Source organism: Pleurodeles waltl, chromosome 10 (assembly GCF_031143425.1).
Source record: "Pleurodeles waltl isolate 20211129_DDA chromosome 10, aPleWal1.hap1.20221129, whole genome shotgun sequence".
NCBI lineage: Eukaryota > Metazoa > Chordata > Amphibia > Caudata > Salamandridae > Pleurodeles > Pleurodeles waltl.
Window position 1 is genome coordinate 70,154,478 of NC_090449.1, and position 17,443 is coordinate 70,171,920.

The following is a 17,443-nucleotide window of genomic DNA, read 5'->3' on the forward strand; positions in this document are numbered from 1 at the left end:
CCGAACACCTGACCACAAGGTTTCTGCCCAAAGTCCTCCGAGTCTCGGAACTGAGAGCAGTCACTCAACAAGCATTCCTTAGGAGGTGGGAATATTTACCCAACAGACAACTGCGTGAGACAAGAGAATAATACTCCAAAGGGCAGGTCCAGAAGCGGCCTACATTTATATTTTTAAGAACTTGTAACAAAACATCTGCCACAAATCTCAAACTATCTATAACCAGACCCAAAATATTCCACAGCTAACAAATGATTGTGTGCCAATTACTGTTGAATCTCAAGCTACACTTCTGTGTGTTGTATTTATTTTCAAGTGTGCCTACTTTTGTTTTGTTTCCTTTTACATTGCACTTTTTTTGTTCCTGCTTTATCTTTTTTTCCATAGCCTTTAGAATTTCACTGTCTGCACTGCAACTATAATTGTCTTGGCTCGACAGAGAAATCAGTTATTCAGGCTGAATAAGAATACAACTATTTGACTCACCTGTGTTTGTAAGGACTGACATGCTTCAACACCAGCTAGATCGCAATGCCGCCTCTGCAGGTTCTCCACCATGATCCGGCCGAAGCGATCACCCATATTGATCTGGATAGAATGGGAAAGAAACTGTAAGGCAACTAGCACAACCTATGCTTGATGCATTTATAAAATAAAAACTACAGCTGTGGAAAACCCAGGATACCAATATCTTAATACAAAAACACAGTCTACGCAACTGGTTACCACAAATTGCACCATTCTCACAACAGACCTATTTTCAGACACAGCACCAGAAGATAAAATGCCCCAACTACAACTCACCACACTCAACGCCAAACACATCATCGCAATCAATATGAAAATGATCTAATTCTGCAACCAACCACCCAATGCACAAATTCCCACATACTGCCATCCCACTAATGTTTCACCAACCTCTACTCAATGCATTGCAAGCACCCGATGCACCAACAACCTGACCTGAGCCCTCAGCATCTAATACATTAACATAATGTGGTTGGTATATTTATAGAGAGCATGTTAACCCCCACTGGGTCTCTCATCAACACTGATGGACAAAAGATGATTATCCATCTCCACATCTAACCATGAACCTCTCCTGAACTACTTTACAAACTTTCAAACCAGGATACAGTGAATTTCAAATGGCCAGTACTCTAATAAGCAAGCATTGGACTTCACTGGTTTTATATTCAGACACATCATGGATATGCTTGGTTAGACTGTCAACCATGTATGAACGTGATTTAAATGTTATTATCTATGCATCTGACCAGGATTCTGCCAACTCTGAAAGGCCTCTATACTTAGAACGTCAGTGGGATCAGCGTGTAGGAATTTGTAACTGTGAACCCTGGAAGCAGATAAGGGGCACTAGCCTTGAAGCTAAAGATGTGGGAAACACTACATACAGGGCGTAGGCACAAGCAGCTTTCAAGTAACGTCTGCACTCTGGCATAAGGCTGCTCTGCATTACAAATGTGTAGGAATACACAGTTCTTTGAGACTGCAAACTGATGTCTTTTGTTTCCAAGTTTCAAACTGTTTATTCATGTGCAGTACAGCACGACCACATCACCAGCAAAGAGGACAACTTACTATCATCGTAACAGTCCCAATTACTTTTAATAAACAGAATCAATAGTCCCTTCCATAAGCTGAAAAGAAAACTGTTTTTAATCATCTTCATACCAGCTCAATCCTCATAATCTATTGACTGAGTAAGAGAGATAGGACCCTATGACTTTAAGGGGAAGGAGTATTAAGTCCCCACCTTCATCTCCTGGCTTCTCATCAGCGAAAACTTCAGGTAGCACAAGGAACTTGTAAGCTAAAACTTTACAGGACAACTGGACTGTATCAATCAAACAACAAATACTTCTATTAGGCCATTCTGTGTTTTGGCCCCCTCCCAAAGCCTGCATGTTCTCTTTTCCGAGGGAAGGTATATGTCTTTTCCACCTGAAACATGTTAAATTTAACCAGATGTTCAAAGGAGTTTTGGTTATAAATCTGTTAGTCACTCTGGATACTTAGAGAGGATTTGCTCCCTCTCTTGAATCTCATAGTCTACGTGGGGAAATAACAGAAGCCTGGTTCCTCAGAATACTATTGAATTCTTCATGGCACGCTCTATAATATATATTTACAAAGACTAAGGGGGTTATTCCAACTTTGGAGGAAGTGGTAATCCGTCCCAAAAGTGACGGTAAAGTGACGGATATACCACCAGCCGTATTACGAGTCCATTATATCCTATGGAACTCGTAATACGGCTGGTGGTAAATCCGTCACATTTGGGACGGATTACCACCTCCTCCAAAGTTGGAATAACCCCCTAAATGATTTGTGGGTTATGAAGATTGTGTCCCCTCTCTGATCTGCGTCTGTAGATCACATTAAAGGGACTCTGAGGGCATTAACAATTCCTGTGAAAAGAGACAGCTTATCAACTGCAAACTTCTTCAACTCATCCCACCTGTGTACTAAGTTTTCATGTATTTTGCCTTCGACGAGTCCTGGAGGAGCTCTGCTTTCATCTCCAGCCAGTAGACTGATGAAGCAGATATCTTTGGATCTGTACATCTGTCTCAGGGAAAAAAAAAATTGACACCTGTGTCCTTTTTTGTGAGCTCCCAAGTAGTACAGCAATGGACGCTACGTTCTGCGTCACCATCAGGTGCTTTGTTTCCTCTTTCACTTATGAAAACTTCCTGTCAATGGAGTCCTCCTTCGTACAATAAAACTCTTGGATATTTTGAAACCCATACTTGCTCCTAAATTTCAGTCCAGCTTCTGTCCCTCAATGTATCCACCCTAGGTCATCAAGGCTTCATATCCTATTCCCACTGTAACAGAGGTCAGTGGGGAGGAAAGGTAGGTACATGACCAGGTATATGCCAAGACAACATCATTTTCCTGAATTCTGTGAAAACCCTTAGAATACGACCTCCTCAAGGCACTCCTAGTGGCAAACCCATCACAGAAATCTGTTGGAGAACACGCATGGAGACAAGCCGGGGGGAGCAGGAAGATCAATGGGTGAGAGAGGGAAGTCCAACCTATGTGGCCTTCACCATGAGTGAAGCAAGAGGGATCAGAGGGGAGTGCTGACACATGCCGGAAGCAGAAGGAGAAAAGCGTGCAAGAGCAACCTGTGCACTTGCCTGGAGGTTGGGAACTGAGAAGAATTTAAAGCAAGGAAGAAATCCTGTTCGTGTGGGCTCGTAATGAGGCAGCTTACTCATTCAGTGGTGAACGTGCCTAAAGTATAGAAACCTCCTGTGAACAAAGAAGACCATAGTATAGAATGCAGTAATTAAAAGGTGAAGCTTTTCATTCAGCTCATTGTGGTAGCTATCATAGAGGCAAGAAGCCCATTTATTACACGGATGTTTTCCTACGGTAGAGAGCATACACCAGACAAGGGAGAGAGATTAGGAGGAGGTGTAAGACATCCAGGACAATGGAAGAAGGTAATACATCCTCACTCAAGGGGCATAGCTTCTATGAAAAACAAATGAAAAAGTGGGTGCAGAGTCAGTTTTTTCAACCACCCTGGTTCCAAAAGATAGGCACAAAAATCAAACAGCAGATGAGGCAATCAAAGACACAACCTTGATCATCTGGGTGACAGGACTGAGGAACATTGGATATCAGAGAATCCTACTGTTCCCAGATCTTGTGCCAGAATAAATGAAAACAAGGTAGAACTTGACAGTGGTTAAAATAACATTCTGGCCACAAAGGGTGAAGAGGGCCTACTCTGTGTTGAAAAACTCGGAGTAACACAGGACAATAAGGACTACACTTTCTGGGACATAGAAAGAGCAGTGGACCTGGTAAAGATGATGAAGTCAAGAAGAGGGTAGATGGAACCGTGGTGAAAAAAGATGACAAGATTGCTAACAACCACAGTGTACACAAGATAGAGCAGTTTTCTTTAACTTCACTGGAGATATGTCCAGGGATTTACAGCTGATAATGTACTCACAGGAGGTTCAGGATCGTCACATGTAGATAACAAGTGGTGGCCACCATTTTGCTGTGGGTTTACCCATCCATTTATCCTGATTATGATCTGCTGAGTTTACTTAAATGGAGACTCTTTTACATACCAGTGGTGCAGAAGTGACGTGCAAACACTCTGGAGTGAGTTATACTATCCCTTTTCTACATGTTGGAGTATTCTTTCAGACAAAACAATAAAATGTTTCATAGAGAGAAAAAGAGGATTCCAGGACTTATAATGCATGATCCTTGTTGACATCATTAAAAGGAATCACAAACCTGCACCTGAGTTTGCCACTGCCTACCTATGTCACCTCGTTTGACTACCTTCTCACCACTGCACCAGGATGCACCAAGGACCAGACTGCGATTTCAGTTTACTCCTTTATATACCGGGGACCTCACTTTTTCAGGTCACAGTGACTCCTGGCTGCAAAAATCCCACCAGCTTCTAACTTGGTACTTAGTCTCCGTGCACCACAGCCCTTCTGCCATCATCTGACTTCCGTCCGTCAAGCCAAAGGTCACTAATGGTTTCTCGTGGGTCTCCCTGCTGTAGGTTACCTGGGTCGCCACTCAGATTGCAGAGCGGTTCTCTTCCCTGTTCCGACGTAAACAGGATAGCAATCTTCACCTACAGTGTCCTAAAAGCTGACTGATGCCACATGGCAAGCAGGAGTATATACACTTCAGGACCCAATTGTTTTACCTTTCCATCCCATCTGTCTATTTCCTATCAAAAACGTTCAAAGGTGAATACCAGCCACTCAGGCATACATCCACAAACAGTATTCAGTTTTGGATCAGCAAATTAGTGGAGAAAGACAATCGGTGTATGATGGATGCTGGCAACACCTGCACTAGTGCCCAGGTTACTATCTAAGCAGGGGGAGGGATGGAGGTAAGCCACAAAGTGGGGGATGGAAGTGCCAGCCGGATATAAACCACTGAAGGAAAAGGTAAAGCCAAGTTACTAATGGGCACGTAGGGATGAACCTAGATTAATTATATTGCAAGGTAAGGATAAAGAAGGGTCACCAGATATAGGATGGAGGTGATCTAATATGCACAGAGATGGAGCCCATCAGCTGAGGCAGAGAGGAATGAGGTCATCAGAGACAGGAAGCAAGTAAGTTGCATGTGATAACATTCATCTGTGATGCATGGTGACCACCAAACATCAAATCTCCTGAAAACCAAGGAACTAGAGATACATTTCCAATGCACTATTCTTGTTTAAGGTTAAAGAAAAGATTTGGAGTTACCCAACTAGAGGAGTAATTTAGGCTCACCCCACAGCAAAGAGAGGCAGAAGCAGCATTTCTGTTTGTTCCTGATATTCTCATCTCAGGTATCAATCAATGCACAATTGTCTACATTTTGGGGGCTTGGAAATTCACACAGAACCAGTTGTTCTTGAAGCATCGGGGTCTGCTAAAATCTCCTTTTAGTTTATATTTTTGTATTACATCCTAGCAACCAGGTAGCTTCGAGTTATGTGAAGTAAGTGTAAGATTTATCACTGGGGAAAGACGCCTGACTGAGGGGACTGAAGCCCCCAGAAGTGCAATTTTCCTAGACATCCTCACAAACATCCCTTTACAGATGGAGTCCTAGCTTCACATTTTCACTCACCTGCTCATAATTAATAAACATGGCTGCTGGGAAGGTTTTTGCTGCCCAGGAGAGGAGGGCAGCTGACTGCTGTGGACTCATGTACACCAGGACACATTCTGCTACCAGGAGAGTTGGCAAGCTTAGAAAAAAGAAATGTCAATAGGTAAAACAGCCAGAAATGTAGTTTGATATTTGCTAGGCGTTTCTCACCCACTACCTTACTATGCCTGAAGGTCCAAACAAGCACCGAAGAAAAGACCCCCAAAAAGAACTGCCACAGTGTGGCCAACAGCTCCAGGTAGAGCTCAAATTATACACAATGTAATTCTTGTGCGAGCAATAAGTGATGTTCTACTAATAAAGGGCATCATTTCTTGACCATATAAATGGTAAACAGGTCACTGACCAACAACAGCTAAAAGTGTGAACAAAAGAATAAATCTAACTGAAGTCAGCCAACTTTGATTATAAAAGGTTGAGAGAACACGTGTGTGGTGCAGCTGGTGGGCCTCTCGACTGCTACACTGCAGAATTCACTTTTCCAAAAACTCTCAGGGCACAGGTACAGGTAGGAGTGTAAATCTGTAGAAGTAATTGATTTAAATGATTGCTTTTTCAAAAACATGGTTCGATATCTAGGTTTCAGGAAATTCACAATAAATGGTAGGATGATGCCATTCACTGTGACACCAAGACACTACTAGAAAACAAATGTATAGATGTTCTACTCACTCTGGGTTCATGTTGAACTTTTTTAACCTTTCCTCAAGATCTGGCAAGTTTCTGAGGTCAGCTCCAATGATGGAATATCGTGTTGAGTCCATACTGTGCGAGTCTGCATAGGAACACAACAAAAACTATCACTATTGTTGGTAAAGGAACTAAACTCTTTAAATAAATATTTACAGTGTGATGCAACATAATACATAAGTCCGGGGTCCTGATAGTGGCTGTATTGTTTGGAAGTCTAAGGTAATCCTAAAATCTGTTGATGGTGGCATCGGATATTCCTACAGTCTGCAGTGTTCGATGAATTTTTCCTGGAAGTGTACTGGTTCTGCAATTTAAAATTGCCAGGTTCCTTAAGAAGGCATAAGGTGGCAAATAAAAAAGTAATTATAGTTCCAGAGTGGGTACTGCTCATTTGCTGAGACTTTTTAAAGAGTCGTCTGAGACGGTAGGATGTAAATCAATGCTCACAAGTGACAAACCAAAATGTTTACAACACAGAAATATATAGCTTCAAAAATGGCATTCAGCATTTACCACCAAGCATTAGTTTGAAACACATCTGGACCGGAGTCAGAATAGTAAAGTAACCCAGTGCCACAAGAGGTGAGAACGCTTTGTAAGGAGATATTTATACAAAGTCAATATCTGGGCTGCCTATACTTCTGGGTCTTTGTCTTTACAGTCTGCGTTTTCACATTTAGCCTGTGGAATGCATCCCATGAAGCTCCAACCTTGTCAGGACACAGCAAGATGCGAGTGTGAGTGGCAAGAGTTTCCTAGAAGAGAACCGCAGTGCTGTTCGCTACTCCTGACTTGTGAACCACATTCTTCCATGCCTGTATGCTTTACCTGCTGGCTGAGACCTTTCCCACTGACTCATCTATGTCCCTTCGTAATTCGTTTTTTGCAATTACCTTATAGAGCGTATTAAGCCAGCTAGACCGCTTTGTTATCGGATTCTAAGATGGGTTTCGGGAGCAGGCGTTCTAAGCTCAGAGTTTGTGACACCTTCTACTGCCGTTTTCATTCACTGCCTATAAGCTACAGCTGATGCAAGCACTTTTTCCACAGCTCCTCATGTTCTAGAGTTCCTTCACTACATGTTACCTCTTTATTTGGTGTATAATTTAGTTCATCTTTCTTACAACTTTGTTCTTTGTGCCTGCCCTACTAATTGCTTTCCTTTTATCACCTGTGACTGCTAGTGAGAGCAATTATATGCCTGGCTAAGAAGCGAGGTCTCTGATAGCATCTCTAATTTAGGTTCAGAGTCTATAATTCTTTGACATTAATTAACCCTTGCAAAGACTGGTTCTCAGATGGTGTGGGGTTTAACTTGAGGTGTGCAGTTCAGCAGCAGATCAGCTTTAGGCATATCATTCTCATCTTATTATGCAAGAATGGGCTGACCCTTGTACCTTTATGATCATTATTTGTCTACCTGCACTTAACTTTACCTCATGCAGAGGACTGCTTAACTGTAGAGACCGCAAGCTGTCTAATCTCAGCTGTTTCCGGTCTGTGTTTTGTCTTCTTGCAACTGAAATGCTATATGTATTATTGTAAACACAGGACAAAGAAGAAAAAGCAATGGGATGCCGCACTCACACCTCACATGGGACAAGTCAAGATCTCAGCCAAATCCCAAGTGCGTGCTCTCCTTTTAGTTTTTATTTTCTGCATGTTTCACTCCGTCTATTGTATAAATCAGAGGTTCCCAACCTGTGGTCCGGGGACCCCTGGTGGTTCGCGAAGCCTCCTCAGGGGGTCCGCAACTGCATAGAAAATGAAATAATATTGTCAGATTAGGTCCCCAGCTTTCAGTAATGACTCAGTGGGGGTCCCCGGAGTCCAATAATGATTCAGTGGGGGTCCCCCGGGTTCCAGTAATGATAAAGTGGGGGTCCGCAGAAGTCAAAAGGTTGGGAACCACTGGAATAGATCAGTGTTTGTTTAGTGCTTCCAGTGACTGGGGATAGCCTCCAAAACTAATTTTCCATGCTTGTCATTCATCTATGCCACTAGAGGAAAGGTAAGTCAATGACAGGCCCGTAAACAGTAGTATCCAGCTCTTCCAAGCAAATATCTCCTAGCATATTGACCATGTCATGCAGAGTTCGCGTCTACTTGAGCTCTGGATCTAACAATGACTCTTGCAAAGCACATCAATTTTAATCTGCAGATCCTAAAGTGTGAAGTTACATCTTTCTGCCAATTTAATGCTGCTCTGCACCAAGTACAGTTACCTGGATTTCTCAGACAACCACAGCAATGTACCTGTTAGACACCTGCCCCTCCAGCTCCGGTCCTCACTACTACAGCACACTGATATTCTAGAATACACCCCCCTCACGTACAGCCCTGCCAAAGCACCTTAATTCTGACCTGCAGCATTATGTTATTTCAAAACCTGAGCACCATACCTACTAAAGTCGATATATCTCCATCATGGCCTGCATCTGTGAGCGATAACTCCTTAGAGAGACCCGACCATTAGTCCTACTAATAAACCTCAATACTTCGACATCATACATTTCTGCTCTGTTAGCAACTAATAGAGGGCTGTTAATACATCTGGCTTAAGCGCCATTCTATTGGTGGAGCTGAACCTCTATGGTCACAAGGATGTGTAGATACACACAGTCCACAAAAACTGCTGCTACAAAGCTGGGTAAAGCAACAAATGGAAGGGTTTGGCATGGAACTCTCTTTCATACCTCCTCCCAGCTGGCATTCTGATTTGCTGTTTTTTATTGGCTAATGTTCAACATTTAGCTTCTTTTGCTAAAAGGAAATGGTCGGTTTTAAGAATCTATTCTTTTTAAAGCCTCCATGAAATGAGCACTATATATTTCTCTCTCCTGCCCTGAGGCGATGGCGAGAACAGGGGGTATGTACTCAAGCAACTTGTGGTGTCGAACAATGCAATGCGAGGATCATAGCAATCATTATGAAAATCTCATTCATTTCAGTGTCAAATGCATTGCATCCAAAGAATCTTTACGTCTTATCTCTGAAAACAAAGCACATGCGGAGAGATGTGAAAATGCCAATGCCAAATCATAAACTTAACATCCATTTATTTAGTGTTAAAACTGAACTAACCTTCATTACTACATTCATTGAGAGTTACAAAGAATTATGCCAACATGTTGCAGGCCAATGACTGAAACATAACCGCCATCAACTTGAAAATTGCTAAACTTCACTGGACTAAGGTGCACCTGCTGTACGCTATAAATCACAGTCACTCTTGTTCTTTGATTAAGTTGTGCAGGCTACCATTTTGATATTTTCTTTTCAGGTTTTTACTCTAAACAAGAGCTCCTTGAAAGAGAAAAGAAACATGTTTTGCTATCTTGAAATGCTTTCTTGAAACCCATGATTGAGAAATGACATCCTGTCAACCAAGAGTACTTCACCCCCAGAGATCTCCAAGAGAGGATGAAACTAAAACACATTGCTACCACTACTGACTAAAAGAAATTCTGATATCTGGGTTAGCTGGAGATCCATGCATGAATTGGATTGCAATGGGGGCTACATGAAGCACAAGTTATCAAAACCCCTGTTCAGAGGGCCAAAGGAGAAGCAGGAGCTACTGTGCGCAACTTTGGGAGTTGAGATCTGTTAGTCCTGAAGTCCTGGGGCCTGACCTACTACAGATCTTGATCTACTGGGCCAAGAACCCCTTGAACACTGGACTCGGTCACAGCGTGGATCGAGCAGTCTGGGGCTTCTTGAGGGATGGCAGAGGAGAGAGTTTTGGGAGGGTAGACAGCAGCAACAAATGATTGTTCAGTCAAATACTTGCTTTTAGGAAAAGAAGGAATATTTATATACGAACACTAAGTAAAATACGACATTCACACACAACGCACAGTCTCTTGATGTCAGGGCTCTTGTGTTTTATAGGCAAGTTCCTGAGTCCTACTCCCCTTTCACTAGATGGGGTGGTTATTCCTCATTCACTATAGGAATCATTCAGGTTACGCCCCACTAGTATACCAAGTTTCAGGAGCCCCATTCCTACTTTTTATTAAAGTCAAAAGTGTTCCAGTGCTGAAGTGCTATTTGGCAGGCAAGTTCCCTCTGGGCCATCTGGCTCATAAATCAGTTTTACATTCCCCAGTGGGATCTGAGGGACCGGAGTCTCCAGCAGCAGCAGTTTCTGGTAAGTTACTCACACATAGCCTGGAAGGGGCCATCATGAGGTTTCTAGAGTTCCTCACACGCGGTCTTACGGTCACAGTCACCGGCAGGTCCTCGATGATCCTTTAGTTCTGGTAAGTTTCTTTGGATCCTCCACACAGGTGGAGGTTGGGGTTGTGACTCTCCTGTGGCATACCAGGGTCATCCACTTTCCCTGCACACAGGCAACAACACAATGGGTGCTGCAGCCACATCCTCACACCACGCTACAGTAATCCAATCAACAAGCTCCTCCACTGGACCCCTGTACCACCCTCCAGTGCTCTCCTATTCCTCACAGGGCACACTGGTGCTGGGAAGTAGGCAGTCATTGGTGCTCCAGGGGCAGGTGGTCGTGAAATCCCTAGGTGATGTACCCACACACAGCTGGGACACTGGCAGACCTTGGCCACCAGTATTGGTCACAGGCAGAAGTCTTTTCCTTGCACAGCCCAACTAGCTGCTTCACTGTTGACAATTATGGGGGTCCTCGACCTCCACTTCCTATAGTCCATTTCCAGACCCCAAGTATGATATAGAGTCTGAGTCTTAAGGTTATGTTTGGGGGTCTGCTTCAGTGCCCTCTCATCTGCCCTGCCCTTCCTCAAGAAAGCAGTCTATCACCGCAGGAGTGACTCCTAATCTAACAGTCCCACATCACAGGTCATAGCAGTGACTAGAGATTCACACCTGGATTTCAGCCAGAGTAATATGTGTATTAAAAGGTTACTCCAGCACCTCAGTCCTACTCTTATGATTCTCTTATCAGCCCAATGTCCTGCCTGAGATGTGCCCAGGCTCCTTCCCAGCAAACTTTCTCCGATTCAGAGCAAGTGTACTGAATAGTCCGGCTCTCCCTTCCTCCACTGTGTCCCACCCTGCTCAAAGGAATGCAGCCATCCACAAATCTGTCTGGGGGGAGATTCCTCTACCTCCTATTCCTCTAGTTGTCCCTGGGTCTCCCAAAATGGAACCCCGCATCTTCCATGTATTGCATCATTCACAAGCATACATCTACCCAGCACATGCATATAATATACACACACTGCACAGCACTACATCCTTCATGTATTGTACCATTGATAGGCAAACATACACACAACACATGCATCTAATATGCATTCACTGCACAGCACTGCACCATTCCTGTGCTGTACCATTCACAGGCACACACTCACCTTCTATATGTAGAACACACGTGCACTGCGCAGCACTATACACAAAACTGATGTAGGCCAAGGATGAGTTAAGCACAGCAGCAGAACCTTAAATGGGTGAGCCTGCAGGCCTCACTCAAATGATGCAGGTAAAAAGGACCTATTCATTTTTACTGATCACTACACAGCATTCTGCCATCATCAGGCTGATGCTGCTTAATGCCTGGCAAAGGCAGTAGCCTTCCACCACTATGAGGGTTGCGCTTTGGGCACCTCCCTGGTCCAAAAAGACTGCAATCTGTGAGACAGGTCTATATCATTGCAAACACGCATGATCTGCGTACGCCCATAACAACAAAACTCATTATCAGACATCATTACAGTTGGGGCACTCAGAGCAGGGGTTCACGTTCATTACTACGGGAGGGGCTTTTCAGTCCTAATGCAAGCAGCAAACAGAGATTCTGAACACTGCAATTTGTAATATACAATATTTCAAAAAAGTTTACAGGGTGGGACTCATGGAGGTGACGGCTGGGAACCATAAGGAAAGGAGCGGTAGAAGCTATTATAATTATTTTTCCATTTGTTGTTTAATGGCACAAAATACTACAGATATAGAAGCATAAACGCTAACTGGCCTTTTAACATTGGGTAGTCACATTTGCGTAGCATAGTTTTACTGGAAAGCCAGTCTCTTGCCATGTGTCCTATGTATTATATGGATGTCGTAAAAGAAGCTGCATGCACGAAGATGCAAGTGGCCCAGCTAATTACTGTTAATAATGTGTGAATCAGCTGTACACTTCATTGTGTACAGCAAAGAATACAGAAACAAAGACCTGGAAGGGACAGCAGACCTCTGTATCCACATTCACTTTCATAACTTACTTTGTTCCCTAATGAAAGAAGGTCACAATCCCATGACTAAGTTTTAAACTGTGATAGGGATATGGCAGGGAGCATGCAGTGGCCTACACAAACCCACTCTGCACTCTCCAAAGCTAGCAATTTGCACATGTATGAAGGAAGCTGTTCAAGGTTAACAGCTTCCATTTTGTGAATTGTGACCACATCTAATTAGAAATCTGTAACCATTCAATGCTGTTCATCAATGTTAGCAATCACAAAAAATTGGAAAGTGTGGGGGGGGGGGGGGGGGGGGGGGGGGACACATGCGCCTTTTCTACCCCCAAGAAACTAGCTGGCTAAATGTGCCTTCATGCACAAAGACTACTCCCAGTACCACTACGGATTTGTAAATTATATTTGTGCTTCACAAATGACCTTTTTGAATTTGCCAACAGCTTCTTTGTACAAGCAGTACCTCTGCAAATCCAAAGCCATTTTATTCCTGTACAATGTTAGTGTAGACTGGCTTCTTGTCTAGGCATGGTGGTTAGGAGAAGTCCTTCAGAAATTGCCACGAACTATCTTGCCCAGGCAATAGTACAAGTCCTCCCTTCATTTACAACAAACTTGTAACAAATGCCTCAGAACATTTTTCAACAGATATTGCCAAGACCAGTACGACTAGTTTTTGCAGTCAGCCTTTTAATTTTGCAAATGCCTGTTTTGTCATCGCTTTTGTAAAAGTTTACTGATGCAGGAGCTGCCCATCCCACGCTAAAATAATAGAAATGATTAGAAGTAAAAATCATCTTTTTTCGTATTAAAAAGCACATGCAACACTATGCTCTTTACCATAATTCAGTGCACATGTTCTTATCTATGCTCCCAAGATTTAGTTTTTATTTCAATGTCTCTAATATAATCTTGAGAACTTGGCCAAATAACACAGAACCTCCCTCAAAACAAAGACCAAAGTAGCATTTGGCAACTTTTACTTTTGAAATAAGGAATGGACTTGCTAACCAGCTTCTCTGTCTGTTAAGGGCTACTCCATTCACTTGATCAATCAAGCCTAATGTTTACATTTTCTTTAAAATTGTAAAACACACAAAATTGTTGGCACTAGTCAAGACTACCTGTGACTGTTGATTTACATCAAACTTTTCATGACCTAATACCACCTTGCTAATCTTCCAAGAACTCGAACATGGCATGTTGGCTCTGATGCAATGCTTTTGCAATATGTTCTTCTGAAAAAATTACTGTGGAAGATCCAACTTGTGCTAACTTCATACCATATAGCACCACCCTGTAACATTTTGCTAACTGTATGCTAACCCAATGCACTTAAATATCATTGCTTATGTGGGGCTCCCAAAGGCTCTGTCCCTTCCCTGCTGCTCCTCTATGGGTCTCAGTAAAAGTGCCCACTCAATTAAAATGATATCCGCAGGAACACCAATGATTTGCTTATTCTAAAGATGTCACTTGGTGAAAGAAGCTGAAAACTCTGGAAGAAAAGAACAAGATAAAAGGAGGACCCTGAAGAACAAGTTACTTACCTTCGGTAACGCTTTTTCTGGTGGATACACTAGCTACCTTACCTTATGAATAAAGTCCCAAAGCAGTATCGCACTCGGAGGAGGGTGCCTGAGTGGTCACACCAAGAGATCCTGCAGCACCGACAGTGCAAAATGGCCATCCCTCCTAACCTCCACGTCCAAGCAATAATGCTTAGCGAAAATGTGGAGGGAAGCCCAAGTTGCGGCCTTATAAATGTCAGCCACTGGAACACCCCTACCCAAGGCTGAAGTGGCAAACTTAGCCCTGGTGGAATGGGCCCTGATTCCAACAGGAGGATCCTTCTTTGCCAAAGAATAACATATTTTAATACAAAGAATGACCCACCTGGACAGCGTTCTCTTATGGACATCCTTGCCTTTCCTCTTCCCCACATAGCCAATGAAGAGTTGGTCGTCCACAAGAAATTCTCTGGTCCTTTCAATATAAAAGCTTAAAGCCCTCCTTGGGTCAAGCCAATGCAGTCTCTCCTCCTCTTTCGATGGATGGGGAGGAGGGTAAAAGGACGAGAGTGTGACGGACTGCCCCATATGAAAGGGAGTACCTTTGGTAGGAAAGCCGCCTTGGTCCTCAGCACCACCTTGTCTGCATGAAAAGACGTGAAAGGGGGTTTAACACTAAGAGCCTGAAGCTCACTCACACGCCTAGCAGACGTGATGGCTGTGAGGAAAACTGTCTTCAACACCAAAAGCCTTAAGGGGCAAGAATGTTAAGGTTCAAACGGTGAACCCATCAGAAAAGTGAGAACTAAATTCAAATCCCACTGAGGCAAAACAAAGGGAGTGGGAGGAAACCTATTAGTTAGACCTTTTAAGAACCTTACAACTATAGGGCACTTAAACAAGGAAGGTTGGTCAGGAAGGCACAGAAAGACCGACAGTGCCGATAAATAGCCCTTGACAGTCGCAACTGCACAACCCTTCTGCGCCAAGGACAACGCAAAAAATAAAGCATCCGACAAATGGGCTCAACCACGCATGTCTTCTGGTGACAATGGAAGTGCCCATCGCTCTGGCCACAGAGTCTGTAGTATCCAGACCCGACTGAATAACTTGCGTAGCAGCAGCCTGAGCATCAGACAGGAGTCCCTGCATCTCCAAAGGCAGATCCGGTAGCACAGCCTTGGCTGCGTCCATCAGAGCATGTATGTATCTTCCCAAAACACAAGTCACATTGGCAGATTTGAGGGCCATGCTACATGAAGAAAAGTTTTTTTTGGCAGACTGCTCCATCCTCTTGGATTCCCTGTCTGAAGGCGTGTCAGGGAAGGAACCAGAAGCCGAATGAGACGAGCATGAAGCCTGTACCACCAAACTCTCCGGAGTCTGATGTTTCGACAGGAAACCCTGGGCCCCCGGAGCCACTCTATACCTCCCTGCAACCGATCTGCTAACAGCAGACGAAGTCACGGGCTTCTTCCAGACATCCAGAATAGACTCCGTAAGAGCATAGTTAAAGGGCAGAAGTGGTTCCCCAGCAGCTGAAGCAGGATGGAGGACCTCAGTTAAGAAATTAGACTTGACCTCCGCAGATGGTAGTGGAAGGTCCAGAAAATCTGCCGCCTTCCTCAGCACAGAATGAAAAGAGGCTGCCTCCTCTGTAAATTCCCCAGGAGAGGCTAGATCCCACTCAGGGGAAGTGTATAGTCCACTTGCCGAGTCCAAATCCTGATAGTCCCCCAGGGGCTCAGCAATTTCTCCTTCCTCCAGGAGCTGCCTCGGATACTGTCGCTCCTCTAATAGTCTGAGAGCCTTTCTCCTTGACCTTAACCTGGCCTCTATTCTCGGCGTCAACATGGAATTCACGACGTCAAAGATCTCGGCTGGCGTGGTTCTACGGATCCATCCGACGCCCAAACCGAATCCATTGGCGCCAAGGGCACACTGGCCCGCTTCACCGGCATCGAATGAGTATGGGGCAACGGCACCACTGGTCTCGCAGGTGATGTCACCGGCGTCGAAGGTCTTCCGGGAGACACCAACGGCATCGGCGCCGGACCAACACCCTCTGCATGGCAAAAGGGCATAAACGGCGCCGGTCTATATGGAGCCAGAGCACCTATTGAAAAGGCCAAAGGACCTGTGGGACCAGCCGGTGCACCTACAGGGGCCAAAGAACTGTATATGTTAAACATGGCATTTAAAAATGCCGCCGGGTCCGCACCCGGAGCCGGGAAGGCTGGATAACCCTGTTCCTCCTGTGGCGCCGGAGCCGGATCCGGAATGTCCGACTGCGTTACAGGCGAATAAGCGAGGCCTCTCCTGAGGCTCAACCACCTCGAAGACTGAAGGCGCCAGAGAAGCTTGAGGACTCCGAGGTGATGGAGTCGCCGTTGGACTAACCTCCCACGTCGCACGATGCCGACTGGATAGAGACCTTGATCGGGACCGACCTCTATCAGAACGACGCCGGGAATCATGCGGATGCCGTTTCTTGTGCGACCTCGAGGATTTTCCGGAAGAAGACCTGCGATGACTCCTATGCTTCTCCTTCTTCTTTGCCTTGGCCAAAAAGAGCTTGGCCTCCCGCTCCTTGAACGCCTTTGGGTTCATCCTCTGGCATGAACCACACTCCTCCACACCGTGCTCAGAACTCAAGCACCACAGGCCGTCATTGTTCGGGTCCGTCACCGACATGCGCCCCCCACACTCCTGACAAGGCTTGAATCCGAATTTCCGAGGGGGAGACATTGTACCTACAATTAAACACCCTCGGTAACAGTAACTCCCAAGAGCTAGGAAAAAAAAATTATGCTTCAAAGGCACGGAAAAAAGGGAACTGACGTCAATACACCGACGAGGACCTCTTATTGCCATGATGACGTCAGATGGAGTCGGGCAATTGTGACGTCCTCGTAGAGAGCTGGGAAGAAAAAATTTCCGGCGAATGCTGGCGCATTGGGAGAATTCATAAGGTGAGGAATCCACAGGTAGTTGTATCCATCAGAATGACCAATTCTACATGTACTTCCTAAATTCTTCGTGGACACCCAGGTTCCAATTTGTAAAGGGCCAGACTTTTACCACCCCTGAGGGTACCACTACCCCAGGTATTGGTAACTCAAGGTGTGGAGAAACACCGCCCCATTTCATAGGTAGGCCACATGTAATGAGGGCCTATTTCATGCAGTCGGTATAATTGGAGCTCACAGCCTGGCCATCGTCTTAACCAAAAGCTGAATAACATAGAAGAAACTGTGTTAGAAGCCACAACACACTGAGTGTCAGAGTCTGATGTCACTAATTGTACCCAGTTTAACCACACAAGGAAGGTTCTGTGCACCTGTTATACAATAGGAT

General features: G+C 44.5%; 1 protein-coding gene across 1 annotated transcript in view; it reads right to left on the reverse strand.

The window, feature by feature from the left end:
* LCMT1 (leucine carboxyl methyltransferase 1) overlaps positions 1 to 17,443 on the reverse strand; it is a 134,784-nt gene that overhangs the window by 69,751 nt on the left and 47,590 nt on the right. The window contains exons 6-8 of the mRNA XM_069209701.1: positions 6,364 to 6,466; positions 5,650 to 5,770; positions 487 to 588 (exon numbers count right to left, since the gene is read on the reverse strand). Of these exons, the coding sequence (XP_069065802.1) occupies positions 487 to 588; positions 5,650 to 5,770; positions 6,364 to 6,466 (326 nt within the window). The remainder of the gene's footprint in view (positions 1 to 486; positions 589 to 5,649; positions 5,771 to 6,363; positions 6,467 to 17,443) is intronic.